The following is a 17,783-nucleotide window of genomic DNA, read 5'->3' on the forward strand; positions in this document are numbered from 1 at the left end:
GAGTGAGTAGGTAGAGTGGGTAGAATGAGAGAAAAGTGCTTACTTCATTAAGGCAGCAGTGTAAACATCACAACCCATTTTGAACGGAGAATGCAGGTCTCATTGTAGCCCTTTCAAATGATGCCCACCTGACCCAGATTGCGATTTATAATGGACTGTTTTTGGATTCCGTAAACCACAACAGTAATTCCCCTTTAATTCCCAATTAAATAGCCAGCATCAGCTGCGCAAACGAGGTTTGTGATGGTGGTGAATGAGGAGTGTTCAAACCTCAGTTCCGAAGCTTCTTGACTACGTTTTTTTTTTTTTTGTATTTAAAAGTGAGCTTTGTAGCCTTGTCTCAGGTTTAACCAGGATTGGATCCACTCATTTTTTCCTTTGGACTACACATCTCAGTTGGTCTCCGCTGTTTCGTTGTGGCCTTTCTCAGCAGGAGATCTGTTGGCGGATTGGATTGCCTGACAGACCACAACTTTTTTTGCATATGGTATTTCATTTGTTTGAGTGTGATTTATGCCGTGCTGATTTGTGGTCAGTTGTAGTTAAAGACTACTGAGATTTGATACTCTTTTTATGATTGTGTGGTTAAAGAGTTTGATATTGTGAGTGTATGATTGAGACTGGGTTTATGCTACACTCCTTTACCGGGCTGGACTCTTAGGCCCGACGTACAGAAGTTTTCTTGAGGAACCAAAGCTCATTGTTTGATTTATGTGTGTGATCATTTATGTTGGTAATACAACCCACACAAAAGAACAGTTGTTTTGAAGTTATTGTCAATGTTATAAAGGTTTCTGAAAAGTGTATTTCTATACTGACTTTCTTAACTGAGTCCTTTGTATTGGTGTTGACTTGATGGACCAGACAGGACTCATTCCCTCAAACAAAAAGGAGAAATCAATATTTTCTCTGGTAGGCACAACCTACCTGGCACCCCTACAAGCAATAACCTCAAGTCAAAACTGTTACAATGCGCTGAGCAGCTGGCAAGTCCTGTGTGACTCAGTTGGTAGAGCATGGCACTTACAACTCCAGGGTTGTGGGTTTGATTCTCATGGGGGACCAGTACGAACAAATATGAAAATGTTTTACTCACTACTGTAAGTCAATTGTACTTTATTTAACTAGGCAAGCCAGTTAAGAACAAATTGGTATTTTACAATGACTGCCTACCCCAGCCAAATAACACTGGGACAATTGTGCACTGCCCTATGGGACTCACAATTAAAGCCTGGAATTGAACCAGGGTCTGTAGTGACACCTCTAGCACTGAAGTACAGTGCCTTAGACTGCTGCGCCACTCGGGAGCCTGCGTGGTCAAGCTGGATAAGTGCATCTGTTTAAATGACTAAAATGAATGTGTCTTGAAAACCACTCCCTGACCCAGTCTGTAATACATGCATGTTTCAAGCAGACCACCATAGTCCCTGTGCCCAAGAACGTTAAGGTAACCCATCTAAATGACTATCGCCCGTAGCACTCACATTTGTAGTCATGAAATGCTTTGATAGGCTGGTCATGGCTCACATCATCACCATCATCATCCTAGACACACTGGACTCACCCATTAACATACCACAACAGATCCACAGATGATGCAATCTCTATTGCACTCCACACTGCCCTCTCCCTCCTGGACAAAAGGAACATCTATGTGAGAATGCTTTTCATTGACTACAGCTCAGTAATCAATACCATAGTGCCCTCCAACCTCATCACTAAGTTCAGGATCCTGGGACTGAACACCTTCCACTGCAACTGACTCTTGGACTTCCTGTCGGTCTGCTCCCAAAAACACCTTCTACCCCCAAGCCATGAGACTGCTGATGAATAGTTATTTAAATAGTTAAACACAGACCTTTTTTTTCACAAACTTTTTGACTCATCTCATATGTGGTTGCTACTTTTTTAGCTATCCTGTTGCCTAGTCAATTTATCCCTAGTTATTATGTACATACTGTATCTACCTCAATGAACTTACCCCTGCACATCGACTCAATACTTGTACCCAGTGTATATAGTAAAGTTATTGTTACTCATTGTATTTATTACTCATGTTATTTTCTATTATTTCTCAAATTCTTGACGGGCTAACTGTTGTCTTCAAAGTGTGCACAGTTCCTAAGTAATTTCAATGCACTTTTAGGACTGTCAAGTCTACTCCCACTCCCCCTCCAGGTGAATCTGATGAGGCGATGGTGCGAGTAACGATGGTGACAGGTGTGCATAATAATGAGTAGCCTGGTGACCTCGAGCGCCGGAGAGGGAGTATACCTGACAGTAACCTCTCCCTGATGTGCGGCTCCAGGCGCAGGACTCCGATCAGAGGGATGGTCCTGGGGGCCGGTCGCTTCTGCTGAGGCGCAGGAACCCCGGTTGCGACACCCGGACCCGACATCACCTACCCTAATAAATAAACAGTCCCTGATGCTTCCCTTTGGTCAGGAGTTATTCTGTAACGTGTATGCTGGGAGTCGGGAAGCAAGTTTAGGGAGCGTAGTTAATAAATACATTAACATAGAACAAAACAAGAAACACGGATAGCGTACAGCCATGAACACTGGTTCTTTCTCTAGGCTTTATTGTTTCTGTTCCAAAGGTTTGTGACGTGTGTGTATATATAGGAAAGGTAATCAGGCAGGTGATGGAGTCTGGTGAGGTGCTGGTGCACGTAACGATGGTGACAGGTGTGCGTAATAATGAGCAGCCTGTTGACCTCGAGCGCCGGAGAGGGAGTATACGTGACATGTATTTGTCATGTTATTTCATTACCAGATCATGTTGTGAATAAGCCCACTAGGCTATGTAATTTGTCATTATCTCCAGAATACTTAATAGGAGTAGCATTGGGTGTTGTGCAATGGTTCATCCAAAACAATTGTGCACAGTACACTCCGAGTCCAATCCGAGGCACAGAAACATATGAAAACATTAACTCAGTACCTTAGTGATTTCTCTGTTATATCTAACGAGACCCTGCTATAAATCAAGCAGACAACAACAGATGATCAACGTCAATTCACCAGGGATATTACATCCAAAGTGGATCCAGGCACAACTGTCTTCAGGCTACACGAATGAGACACCAAAATATTCTTGACATTCCTCTCAAATACCTTTTTTCCAGAATTTGGGCTGTTGCATGGCATGCACTATCACAACAGCTGTTCGTCACTTGACTGTCATTTGGAAAATTCCTTCCTGGATCCGATGTGTGAAAATATCATGGCATAATTTATCAGCTGGACACCAAATCAAATGCTCATCCAACAAGTATTATGCATAGTTATTGAAGAACCACATTAATGACAGTATCGATTTAGGTTTTAAGTATCAAAGTAAGCTGACTCTTTCGGTTAGAAGCATTCTATTTTGCAATCACATACATCACTTGGGTTTTGTGTGCCCATTAACTGTTTTTACCCCATAACATAAGGACTGTCCAACAGCTATTATGCATGATATAATGTCATACCATTATATAACATTTATCAAAGGCATTACTTCATGTTGTTACTGTGGAACCGAGAGCATTGATACTAATTGAGTACTGTGCCTGCAGATGAATGTTCTATGTTAACTTTAGTTTGATTGAGTCATGTAAAACTTCTCTGTTCCGAGTATCATTATTACTGTTTGTGTAGTAGTAAGACAATGGCTAGATCCAGGATTCTTACAGGGTTCAAGTTCAATGTCTAATTTAAATGAATAATGCTTAATGTATGATAAAATGAAAACTTACACTGCCATAAATGCAAGGACAGAAAAGTAATGTTTCATGTCAAACAAATTTGGACAAATCCATCAAGATACCAACTATGATAAAGGGTTAAACATAGGTTTTACATCTACTCGTGAATTTTATTGAATATAGCTATGATCCTCCTTACACTGTAAATGCACGGAATGAGCAGCAGTACAGGGGAATCCATGACAGACCCCTTTCCTTTTTCCACATTTTGTTATGTTACAGCCTTATCAAAATACACACAATACCCCATAATGGCAAAGTGTAAACAGGTTTTTAGAAATGTTTGCAAATGTATTAAAGATAAAAAATAACTTATTTACGCAAGTATTCAGAACCTTTGATATGAGACTTGAAATTGAGCTCAGGTTTATCCTGTTTCCATGTATGATCCTTGAGATGTTTTTACAACTTGATTGGAGTCCACCTGTGGTAAATTCAATTGATTGGACATGATTTGGAAAGGCACACACCTGATATATACGGTCCCACAGTTGACAGTGCATGTCAGAGCAAAAACCAAGCCATGAGGTTGACGGAATTGTCCGTAGAGCTCCAGGACAGGATTTTGTCGAGACACAGATCTGGGGAAGGGTACCAAAACATTTCTGCAGCATTGAAGGTCCCCAAGAACACATTGGCCTCCATGATTCTTTGGAACAACCAAGATTCTTCCTGGAGCTGGCCGCCTGGCCAAACTGCGCAATCGTGGGAGAAGGGCCTTGGTCAGGGAGGTGACCAAAAACCCGATGGTAACTATAACAGAGCTCTATAGTTCCTCTGCGGAGATGGGAGAACCTTCCAGAATGACAACCATCTCTGCAGCACTCCACCAATCAGGCCTTTATGCTAGTGGTCAGACGGGAGCCACTCGCCAGTACAAGGCAATGACAGCCCGCTTGGAGTTTGCCAAAAGGCACCTAAAGGACTCTTAGACCATAACTAACAAGATTTTCTGGTCTGATGAAACCAAGATTGAACTCTTTGGTCTGACTGCCAAGCTTCACGTCTGAAGGAAACTTGGCACAATCCCTACGGCAAAGCATGGTGATGGCAGCATCATGCTGTGGGGATGTTGTTCAGTGGCAGGGACTGGGAGACTAGTCAGGATTGAGAGAATGATGAACGGAGCAATGTACTGAGAGATCCTTGATGAAAACCTGCTCCAGAGCACTCAGGACCTCAGACTAGGGTGAAGGTTTCACCTTCCAACAGGACAACGACCCTAAGCACACAGCCAAGACAATTCAGGAGTGGCTTCTCTGGGGAGACCTGAAAATAGCTGTGCAGCGACGCTCCCCATTCAACCTGACAGAGCTTGAGAGGATCTTCAGAGAATAATGGGAGAAACTCCCCAAATACAGGTGTGCCAAGCTTGTAGCGTCATACACAAGAAAACTAGAGGTTGTAATTGCTGCCAAAGGTGCTTCAACAAATTCCTGAGTAAAGGGTCTGAACTTGCATAAATGTGATATTTCAGTATTTTTCTATACATTTGCAAAATTTTCTAAAAACCCGTTTTAGCTTTCTCATTAAGGGGTATTGTGTATAAATTGAATATATTTTTTTAATTTAATCCATTTTAAAATGAGGCTGTACAGTCGTGTCCAAAAGTTTTGAATGACACAAATATAAATTCACAATGTTTGCTGCTTCAGTGTCTTTAGATATTTTTGTCAGATATTACTATGGAATACTGAAGTATAATTACAAGCATTTTATAAGTGTCAAAGGCTTTTATTGACAATTACATGAAGTTGAAGCAGAGAGTCAATAGTTGCAGTTTTGACCCTTCTTTTTCAAGACCTCTGCAATCCACACTGGCATGCTGTCAATTAACCTGTTTGGGCTGCAGGGGCAGTATTTCAAACGGCCTCGTACTCAATTCTTGCTCGTACAATATGCATATTATTATTACTATTGGATAGAAAACACTCTCTAGTTTCTAAAACCGTTTGAATTATATCTGTGAGTAAAACAGAACTCCCTTTGCAGCAAACTTCCTGACAGGAAGGGGAAAATCTGAAATCGATGCTCTCTTCTAGGGGCTGCCTATTAAAGTCCTTGATATTTATTCGTTTAGATGCACTTCATACGTCTTCCACTAGATGTCAACAAGGAGTGAAAGAAGAAATGGAGTGTGTAACTTGATCTGGGCTCGTATAATAGCTCTTTGTATGACGTGTCGCCAGTTTCCTGTTTTCTGGAGAGCGCGTCAAGGGACCTGGATTTGCCTTCTGATAAGCTGTCGTTATGGACGACTAATATCTCCGGCTTTGATTTTATTTGATACATGTGACAATATCATCGTAAAGTATGTTTTTTCAATATAGTTTAATCAGATTATTGAAATGTTTTCGGGCGTTTTGCCGTGTTCCGTTCTCTTTCGTTTGTTGACATGGAGAGCTTCGCGCCACTTGGCAAGTGTGCTTGCTAAATCGAGAGGGAAAAAGGTCGTTCTAAATCCAAACAACGATTGTTCCCGACAAAGGACCCCTTGTACAACATTCTGATGAAAGATCAGCAAAAGTAGGACCCATTTTATGATGCTATTTCATATATCTGTCGAACATGTTGTGCTAATCGTTTGTGCCCAGCTTTTGGGTACTCTCTCGCTATACCTAAGCTGGATGTCGTAATGAAGTTATTTTTAGAATTCTAACACGGCGATTGCATTAAGAACTAGTGTATCTGTCATTTCCTATACAACATGTATTTTTTTGTTATGTTTATGAATAGCTATTTGGTCAGAATATGTGTGTCAGAAAGTGTCAGAAATATATCCGGACGTTGTGGGAAAAAGATGCTACGTTAGCACAATGTATAACCACTGATTTCAGCTCTAAATATGCACATTTTCGAACAAAACATAAGTGTATGTATAACCTGATGTTATAGGACTGTCATCTGATGAAGCTTATCAAGGTTAGTCAAAAATTATATATCTTTTGCTTGTTTGTTACGATCGCTAACTTTTGCTACTGGGGAATGGCTTGTGTTTCTGGCTATTGTGGTAAGCTAATATAACGCTATATTGTGTTTTCTCTGTAAAACACTTAAGAAATCGGAAATATTGGCTGGAATCACAAGATGCCTGCCTTTCATTTGCTGTACACTATGTGTTTTTCAGAAATGTTTTATGATGAGTATTTAGGTATTTGACGTTGGTGTCTGTAATTATTCTGTCTGCTTTCGGTGCAATTTCTGATTGTAGCTGCAATGTAAACTATTATTTATACCTGAAATATGCAAATTTTTCTAACAAAACATAGATTTATTGAATAACATGTTATAAGACTGTCATCTGATGAAGTTTGTTGGTTGGTTCTTGGTTAGTTAGGTTGGCTTTGTGCATGCGACCTGTGCTGTGAAAAATGTCTGTCCTTTTTTGTATTTGGTGGTGAGCTAACATAAATATACGTGCTGTTTTCGCTGTAAAACATTTTAAAAATCGGACATGTTGGCTGGATTCACAAGATGTGTACCTTTCATTTGCTGTATTGGACTTGTTAATGTGTGAAAGTTAAATATTTATAAAAAATATATTTTGAATTTCGCGCCCTGCACTTGAAGTGGCTGTTGTCATATTGTGGCCGGCCTCGGGCTTGCAGCCAGAAGAAGTTAACTTCTGGGCCACATCCTGACTGATGGCAGCCCATTCTTGCATAATCAATGCTTGGCGTTTGTCAGAATTTGTGGGGTTTTGTTTGTCCACCCGCCTCTTGAGGATTGACCACAAGTTCTCAATGGGATTAATTAAGGTCTGGGGAGTTTCCTGGCCATGGACCCAAAATATCAATGTTTTGTTCCCCAAGCCACTTAGTTATCACTTTTTCCTTATGGCAAGGTGCTCCATCATGCTGGAAAAGGCATTGTACATCACCAAACTGTTCCTGGATGGTTGGGAGAAGTTGCTCTCTGAGAATGTGTTGGTACCATTCTTTATTCATGGCTGTGTTCTTAGGCAAAATTGTGATTGAGCCCACTCCTTTGGCTGAGAAGCAACCCCACTCATGAATGGTCTAAGGATGCTTTACTGTTGGCATGACACAGGACTGATGGTAGCGCTCACCTTGTCTTCTCCGAACAAGCTTTTTTCCGGATGCCCCAAACAATCGGAAAGGGGATTCATCAGAGAAAATGACTTTACTCCAGTCCTCAGCAGTCCAATTCCTGTACCTTTTGCAGAATATCAGTCTGTCCCTGATGTTTTTCCTGGAGAAAAGTGGCATCTTTGCTGCCCTTCTTGACACCAGGCCATCCTCCAAAAGTCTTCACTTCACTGTGCATGCAGATGCACTCACACGTGCCTGCTCCCATTCCTGAGCAAGCTCTGTACTGGTGGTGCCCCGATCCCACAGCTGAATCAACTTTAGGAGACGGTCCTGGCGCTTGCTGGACTTTCTTTGGTTCCCTGAAGCCTTCTTCACAACAATTGAACCGCTCTCCTTGAAGTTCTTGGTGATCTGATAAATGGTTGATTTAGGTGCAATCTTACAGGCAGCAATATCCTTGCCTGTGAAGCCCTTTTTGTGCAAAGCAATGATGGCGGCACGTGTTTCCTTGCAGGTAACCGTGGTTGACAGAGGAAGACAAATGATCCCAAGCACCACCCTCCTTTTGAAGCTTCCAGTCTGTTGTTCAAATTCAATCAGCATGACAGAGTGATCTCCAGCCTTGTCCTCGTCAACACTCAAACCTGTGTTAACGAGAGAATCACTGACATGATGTCAGCTGGTCCTTTTGTGGCAGGGCTGAAATGCAGTGGAAATGTTTTTATTGGATTCAGTTCATTTGCATGACAAAGAGGGACTTTGCAATTAATTGCAATTCATCTGATCACTCTTTATAATATTCTGGAGTATGTGCAAATTGCCATCATACAAACTGAGGCAGCAGACGATGTGAAAATTAATATTTGTGTCATTCTCAAAACTTTTGGCCACGACTGTAATGTAACAAAATAAGGAAAAAGTGAAGTGGTCTGAATACTTTCTGAATGCACTGTATTTATTTTTCAATGTAGCCCTCTCCATCTCAGCCAATTCCGTATAGGGTTAAATAATTTAGATAGGCCTATTTCTGCATCTCAATCGCAAGTTTGTTACGCGCTTTCATTATATTATTCAAATGATTTAATCAATCAACTGTATGGGCAAACATTTGCTATTTGTACAGGGAAAAGGCTGACAATTAAATGTTTAAAAAAAAAAAGTTTTTATTTATTGTAGCAGTTATTTGAACAAATTACACTTGAAACATTAATAAACTTTCCCATCAGACGCTCTCCATGCTGGGTAAGCTATTATAGTTTGTCAACAGGTAGCCTATGTCTGTGGTGTCTTATTGGTGCCATAAACTCATAATGAGTGACTCATCATTGGGGAAAGAGCCGATGGCAGCTGATGGGACCCCTGCATAGACGCCCCGGAAACTCCCAACCTTTGCGAAGCCCTGCTGGCTCTGCATTCCGTGTCCAGGGGGAAGAAGGTTAGGTCCACACATCCAGCACAGCCCCCCACCTAGCATGTAGGGAGAGACACACAATCATCAGGCAACTCTAAAGCACTGCATAGACCCACACCTAGCAGAGCGAGATGATACACAGAGACAAAAACTCATCTGCTAAACTCAAATCGCACTCATAGAAAAATCCAAATACATGTGCAATGTGCACATACACACGAGTGCACGCACTCACACACACACCACACTGAGTCTCTTATCTCTGTGTGACTAAAGGGGTACTCTGACAGCACAGTGATAATGAATTCAACAAAAAGCCATCGATTCAGCTCCCATACTGAGCCATCAACATGATAAAAGTCCTTGAAAAGTTGGATACCTCAGTTTAAGTTTCACCCCATTTGGATATCATTAGGAGTGAGACCATTCTGAATCTGTTTCATGATGCTGGTACCAACTCAAATAATGCTGGTTGAGCAATAAGCTCTCTGTAAACATTTGCAAAGTGCAGAGCAGTCATCCCATGTCAATTCAATAAGGAGACCATTCTCTCAGAATTATTTTATTTTATTTTTATTTCACCTTTATTTAACTAGGTAGGCAAGTTGAGAACAAGTTCTCATTTACAATTGCGACCTGGCCAAGATAAAGCAAAGCAGTACAACACATACAACAACACAGAGTTACACATGGAGTAAATCAAACATACAGTCAATAATACAGTAGAAAATTACGTCTATATACAATGTGAGCAAATTAAGTGAGATAAGGGAGGTAAAGGCAAAAAAAAGGGCATGGTGGCGAAGTAAATACAATATAGCAAGTAAAACACTGGAATGGTAGATTTGCAGTGGAAGAATGTGCAAAGTAGAGATATAAATAATGGGGTGCCTTGGAGCAAAATAAATAAATACAGTAGGGGGAGAGGTAGTTGTTTGGGCTAAATTATAGATGGGCTATGTACAGGTGCAGTAATATGTGAGCTGCTCTGACAGCTGGTGCTTAAAGCTAGTGAGGTAGATAAGTGTTTCCAGTTTCAGACATTTTTGTAGTTTGAATAATGCATACTGCCTGACCCTATTTTCTCCAGTGCAAAGTTTACACCTGTAACGGAAGTGATTTGGTGGACCACAGTCCCTGGATGAGTTTACCTTGCATTAGTTTCCCAGAGCAAATCCCTATACATTAGCTTAGCGGTCTAGCATAGCCTAGTCCTGTGGCTCGCAGACGACCCAAATTCTAACCCAAATAGTCAAAGCACACATTTAGGAGTACGATCTTGGGGCACTTTGTATTTGCTTGCTCATATACCTGTGTAGTAATAGGGTAAATACTCAGTTTACAACATTGTGTCAATATGTTGTTACATAACTGGCATTTCCCCTGTGAGAGAGTTCTTCACAACATCGCCTGAATCCTCTGCTCTCTGGTTTTGTTCCTGCTCAAGACAGGTCATGCCTAGATGTGTTTTGAAACTTTGCATTTTCCATTGAACATCCTGTTTCAGAGAATCTTGCAAATACAGTTTGGCGTTGGTCTTCCTCCATTTGAAGGGGCAGGTGAGCCAACCTCAGATGCATATCTTTCTGATGGGCCTCCACACTTTCACTTAGTTTGCGAACGGCATTCTCCTGCATTTGCAAACTGTTAATGGTGTGTCTCGATTGCTGTTCCATTTGTCCAGTGAGCTCAGAGACAACTCTCCCAGTCTGTCTGGGCAGGGTAACAGGAAGAGGTTGAGGGGAAGGTAATGGTGGAGCGGTTATAGGCGAGCCAGAAGCCTGGGGATAAGACACAGTGCTCTCCAACTCCATTACACAATCGAGTCCGTCCACAATGAAAGAATTCTGGTCATAATTTCCATTGGGCGTGTCCACATTGACACATTATGGGGTTCCAATAAAATACTTGCCTCAACAACTTTGCGTGTGTGGTGTATTCATGGGTGCTTTTCTCCATAGGTCCCTGTCCGGGTGCCAGTTCTGTAGTGGTGTTTTTAGAGAGGTAAAGATAAAGATTTTTGTTTGGGGCGCCAGGAGGTTAGCAGTGAACAGAGTAGGAGAGAGCTTCCAGACACACATCAGCAGAAGAGACTGCCTCGAGTGCCAGATAGCCAGTGGAGAGAGTGGATATGACACACCAAGTAAACACAAGTCACAGCACAGGGGTAAACCAACCAATATTTCTCATACAATAAAAATGATTAGAGCAACTCAGTGGCAACTTCATAGAGGCAACAGACGATAAATAACTCAGTTATCATTAGATGATTTGCAAATGTCTGTGTTCCTCCACAGAGTGAGTTGGGTACATTAGTTTGTGTGTGTGTGTGTCCTCCAAAACATAAAAGCCATTTAAATGTCCCAAAGCCAATACACAATACATCAATTCAGTTCCAAAAAGAGAATAAAATAATGAGCAATATGTGACCGACCACTTATTTTTGGTCTTGTTACAAAATTTGAAATTGTGTTTTTTACATTGGATAAAAGTACTGACTCGGAGCTTCAAAAATATATACAATGCACTGCAGTTGAGGAACAATGGGAAAGTAATGCTGCTTTGAAAGATAAACTTGTAACCTCACTTTTGAGAAAATGCCCCTGGAATGTGTGGTGCACCTACTGAATCTCTTCTTTGTTCACAACTATTCGACATCGTTCACACCGTCTTAAGCCTTAGCCCCACCCATCTCTTTAGAGATTCACGTGAGACCATGTGCCATGTGCCAAACATTGTGATTGTAGCTGAGCTTTCGATCCGTTGACCTTCATCAGAGCATCTTAAAGTGGTGAAAGTAGAAGCCACAATTAAGAAAAACTCCAGGTAAAATACACTTTATTTAGTCCTTGGTCTAAATCCTAATCTGACTTTGGTGCAGATCATGTTGTTTTTCACATTACTGTCTCTGGTAAACACACATTATATATATCAAATCAAAGTTTATTTGTTACATGCACAGGATTTCTGCATCTCATTCATGTGTTTGTTACTTGCTTTCATTGTATTATTCAAATTATTGAATCAATCAACTGTATGGGCAAACAGGCTATTCATATAGGGAAAAGGCTGAGAAATGTTTTTTATAAATGTTTTTATTTATTGTAGCAGTTATTTGAACAAATTACACGTGAAACATTAATAAACTTGCCCATCAGATGCTCTCCATGCTGGGTAAGCTATTATGGTTCGTCAACAGGTAGCCTATGTCTGTGGTGCCAGAGACTCATAATGAGTGACTCATTATTGGAGAAAGAGACGATTGCAGCGGATGGGACCCCTGCATAGATGCAGGGGTCCCATCCGAAGGTGTAAATGGAAAGTGAAATGATTACTTGCAAGTAGCCTTGCGCGAGTCTTGGCTTGTGTGACCCAGAGTGGCTCATAGGGCAGGATCCTACCTCCTGTTTCTGTAGCGCGAGGCAGCTTATAATCACTAGTCTAGACATGTACACATGTTCATGAAATAAATAGATGGCCGTAATCACCCCCAGACAGACCTTTCTAACTTGATGGGTCATGTAAAAGAGAAGTTATAACCACCCCATATCCATGTCTATCTAAGTGTATGGGTCTCTACAGAAGTAGCAGCAACGTGTGTGTGGTGTGTGTGTGTGTGAGGATAGAGTCATGTGAATGTGCAGATAGGGAATCTATATTCAGAGAGCCAGTTTCTGTCCTGCCATTGCAAGGTATGTGAAGTCCATGCCTTCTTTGTTGCAAAACTTCTCAGTCCAAGTGGTGCTTGTACAGGCAGACCATCTTTGAGAGGAAGGACGTCAGCTTTGTGCAGCAGCTGAAACTTGTCCGCTCCTTGGCGATGACAACACCAGGCTGTAAAACAGGAAAATAGACAAAACATTTAAAAGACATTACAACCTTGCATAACATCAATTCACCTTCCAAGTTCAGATAATAAGAATAATCCCATACAATGCAATATTCACCTGAAGTGCTGGTACTGCTTGATCTGTGGCAGAGGCCTGAAGTACGGAGCTAGGTGTTATTGCCTCCATAGCTTTCCATCACCACCATATCATCCTCCAGTCCAACCAGCTGTGGGATTCTGACCCCTGTCACAGTGCTGTCCTTCACCACACCAGCAATCTCTGTTCCCTCTGGTCTTTCTGAAGAGTTGCTTGATCAGCCCGAAGCACCAATCAGGGGCAAACTTGGTGTGGCCTGTGATCAGGAAGTGAAGGTCCCGACTGTGGTGGAGCCTGTGCATGGTCTTCCAGGCACAATACCAGAGCACAAACTTGTTCTTGTTTTGGCCACTGCAGTTGTCACAATTCAGGTCCACAGTTGTTTCCCCAACTCTGTAGATGGTAAAGAAATGGTGCATGTAGTGGATGACTGCTACCTTTGCTGAATGACATGCCTTCATCAATCAAGTAGTTGACTTGTTGTGGTATTCCTTCACAGCAGAGATCAAACAACCATACTTGTGAGGACTGGAGTGAAAACGTAGATGGGTCCTGGTTACATATGGTCAGAAGGATAGTGCACTTAACATTTTTATTTATTTAATCCAAAACATACAATATACTTGCAGTGAAGCCGCTCAAAAACTACATCACACCAGTCATCCAACAGACTCCCATTCAGAGGGACACACAGAAGTATCCAGGGTCAATGCCCTGCTCAAGGGCATGTCGACAGATCTCCTACAAGGCCAAAAATGGGGACCTGAACCCTCTAAGATCCCCCCCACAGTTCCCCAATAGCTGCCCCTCAACTATCCGAGACACCTCCCACAGTCCCCCCCCAAGAAAAAATAATAAATTCCATTCCCCACCCCCAAGAACCCCCCCAATGCACCAACAACCAAGACAATTAACTAAAGAGAATAAAGAAAAAGACAAAGGAAAACAAAACAACAATGCAAAAAACAAAAGACCTCAGGGACAACTAAAATCATAACAGCAAGGCCAACTGCATATGTTTGAGTGCATGTCTGGCACTATTTTCGTGTGTGTGTGTGTGTGTATTTGAACGAGAGTGTGTGTATATGCATATGTACAAACACCTGTGCGACATCAGCATCAGGTAAACTGGCATTAGCTGTAAAAACATTGCCCCTCAGTGTCATTCAAACGTACTTTTTATTACGTTTAATTTTGACTTTATTTGTTATACTTAGAATGACGGTCAATCTCCCGCCCAGCAACTCCACTCCCACTTGTCTCCTATTCCTCATCCCAACCCTCAGCTTCCCTCAGCCCATCCCACCTATCTCTGCTGGCCACCCTCTTCATATTCCTTCGCAACATACACTACTGTTCAAAAGTTTGGGGTCACTTAGAAATGTTTTTGAAAGAAAAGCAATTTTTTTGTCCATTAAAATAACATCAAATTGATCAGAAATACAGTGTAGACATTGTTAATGTTGTAAATGACTATTGTAGCTGGAAACGGCAGATTTTTTTTCATGGAATATCTACATAGACGTACAGAGGCCCATTATCAGCAACCATCTGTCACGATCATGTGGAGGATTGACGGACCAAAACGCAGCACTTGGAAAATAAGCCATCTTCTTTTATTATAAAGATGACGAAAAATAAACACGAAACACTTAATACAAATTAACAAAACAACAAATGATCGTGAAGCTAAATAACGATGTGCACACACTGGCTACAAACGTTCTGACATAGACAATTACTCACAACCAATGAGAGCCTATGGCTACCCTAAATAAGGCTCCCAATCAGAGACAACCGAAATCAGCTGTCTCTAATTGGGAACTCATTCAGGTAACCATAGACTCTCCTAGACAACTAAACATACATAGACAACGCTAGACATCTACACTCAACACAAACCCGTATACTACACCCCATAACCCCTTTACCATATAAACACCCAAAACTAACAAAACATAAACATTCCCCATGTCACACCCTGACCTAACTAAAATAATAAAGAAAACAAAGAATACTAAGGCCAGGGCGTGACACCATCACTCCTGTGTTCCAATGGCACGTTGTGTTCTCTAATCCAAGTTTATAACTTTAAAAGGCTAATTGATCAGTAGAAAACCCTTTTGCAATTATGTTAGCACTGCTGAAAACTGTTGTTCTGATTAAGGAAGCAATAAAACTGGCCTTCTTTAGACTAGTTGAGTATCTGAAGCATCCGCATTTGTGGGTTCAATTACAGGTTCAAACTGTCCAGAAACAAAGACCTTTCTGAATCTCGTCAGTCTATTCTTGTTCTGAGAAATGAACATGTGAGAAATTTCCAAGAAAGTGATGATCTCGTACAACGCTGTGCACTACTCCCTTCACAGAACAGCGCAAGCTAGCTCTAACCAGAATAGAAAGAGGAGTGTGAGGCCCCAGTGCACAACTGAGCAAGAGGACAAATATAAGAGTGTCTAGTTTGAGAAACAGACGCCTCACAAGTCCTCAACTGGCAACTTCATTAAATAGTACCCGCAAAACACCAGTCTCAGTGTCAACAGTAAAGAGGCGACTCCGGGATGTTGGCCTCTTCACCTCATGATGCCATCTATTTTGTGAAGCGCACCAGTCCCTCCTGCAGCAAAGCATCCCCACAACATGATGCTGCCACTCCTGTTCTTCACGGTTGGGATGGTGTTCTTCAGCTTGCAAGCCTCCCCCTTTTTCCTCCAAACATAACAATGGTCATTATGGTCAAACCGTTCGATTTTTGTTTCATCAGACCAGAGGACATTTCTCCAAAAAGTACGATCTTTGTCCCCATGTGCAGTTGCAAACCGTAGTCTGGCTTTTTTATGGCGGTTTTGGAGCAGTGGCTTCTTCCTTGCTGAGCGGCCTTTCAGGTTATGTTGATATAGGACTCGCTTTACTGTGGATATAGATACTTTTGTACCTGTTTCCTCCAGCATCTTCACAAGGTCCTTTGCAATTAGCCTATCAGAAGCTTCTAAAACCATGACATAATTTTCTGGAATTTTCCAAGCTGTATAAAGGCACAGTCAACTTCTGACCCACCGGAATTGTGATACAGTGTACAGACTATAAGGGAAATAGTCTGTAAACTGTTGGAAAAATTACTTGTGTCAAGCACAAAGTAGATGTCCTAACCGACTTGTCAAAACTATAGTTTGTTAAGACATTTGTGGAGTGGTTGCTAAACAAGTTAATGACTCCAACCTAAGTGTATGTAAACTTCCGACTTCAACTGTATTTTGTGAATTGAATACAAACTGTCTATTTCACTGTCAGCCCATTTTATATGTAAACAGCAGTGTAACGTTGTATTTTTTTAAAGATCCAATACCTAATATTGTACACATCATAATTAGGTTTTAGTCCAGAAAAGTTATCTAGATCTTCAATGAGATATTGCAGGTTTCTAGCTTGCGGACTTAATATAAAACTTGAGTCATCGGCATATATGGACACCTTTATTTTTAAGCCTTGGATTTCGAATCCTCTAATGTTGTTATTGGATCTGATTTTAATAGCTAGCATGTCGATGGCCATAACAAATAGATATAGTGACAGCGGACACCCTTGTTTAACTCCTATTGACAATTCAAAACTCTCAGGAGTATCAGGAATCAAGGTAAGACCCAAATGCAGACTGAGTGAAGTAACACTGTTTATTGTAACCACAAGGGCAGGCAAACGACAGGTCCAGGCAGACGGGTCGATAATCCAGAGCAGAGGCCAAGGTGCAGAACTGTAGGCAGGCTCAGGGTCAGGTCAGGCAGAGGTTGAAAATCCAGAGTTGGAGCAAAGGTATAAGACGGCAGGCAGGCCCAGAGTCAGAGACAGGCAGTGGTCAGGTGGGCAGGTACAGGGTCAGGACAGGCAAATGTCAAAAACCAAGAGGAGTGGAAAAAAGAGACTAGGGAATAACAGGAGCTGAGACAAAATGCTGGTAGGCTTGAATAAACCTGACGAACTGGCATCAGACAAAACACAGGTATAAATACACATGGGATAATGGGGAAGATGGGTGACACCTGAAGGGGAGTGGAGACCAGCACAGACCGGTGGAACAGATCAGTGTGTGACACTGAGAAGGAGCTGTTAATTACTCTTTTTCACCTGGGGTTGCTATACATTAGTTTTACCCATTTTTATAAGAGAATCACCGAAATTGAAAAAAATCCAGGCATTTATAAATAAAATTCAGTCTTTATCAAATGCCTTTTCAAAATCCGCTATAAATACCAGGCTTGGCTTCTTAGATGTTTCATGATGTTGTATTATTTCTAGTAGTTGTCGTATATTATATGTATCGTCCAATGTATCGTCCATGTAAAAAACCTGTCTGATCAGGATGAACAATACCTGGTAAAACCTTTTTAATTCTGAGTGCTATGCATTTCGCTAGTATTTTTGCATCATAACATTGAAGTGTAAGGGGCCTCCAGTTTTTTAGATAGACTGGGTCTTTATATTTGCCATCTGGGTCTTGTTTTAATAATAGTGAAATCAGACCTTCTTGCTGAGTACCTGACAGCGTACCATTTCTATAGGAGTAGTTAAAACAATCTAACAATGGCGCTTTTAGTATATCAAAAAAGCCTTTATATACCTCTACTGGTATGCCATCAAGCCCTGGG

At 41.4% G+C, this 17,783-nt stretch overlaps 1 protein-coding gene across 1 annotated transcript in view; it reads right to left on the reverse strand.

Annotated features, from left to right (window-relative positions):
- Positions 1–9,253, reverse strand: part of LOC129815108 (S-adenosylmethionine mitochondrial carrier protein-like) — an 83,133-nt gene extending 73,880 nt beyond the window's left edge. The window contains exon 1 of the mRNA XM_055868482.1: positions 9,128–9,253. Within this exon, the coding sequence (XP_055724457.1) occupies positions 9,128–9,253 (126 nt within the window). The remainder of the gene's footprint in view (positions 1–9,127) is intronic.
- Positions 9,254–17,783: the final 8,530 nt, after the last annotated feature.

Source organism: Salvelinus fontinalis, chromosome 18 (assembly GCF_029448725.1).
Source record: "Salvelinus fontinalis isolate EN_2023a chromosome 18, ASM2944872v1, whole genome shotgun sequence".
Classification (NCBI taxonomy): Eukaryota; Metazoa; Chordata; class Actinopteri; order Salmoniformes; family Salmonidae; genus Salvelinus; species Salvelinus fontinalis.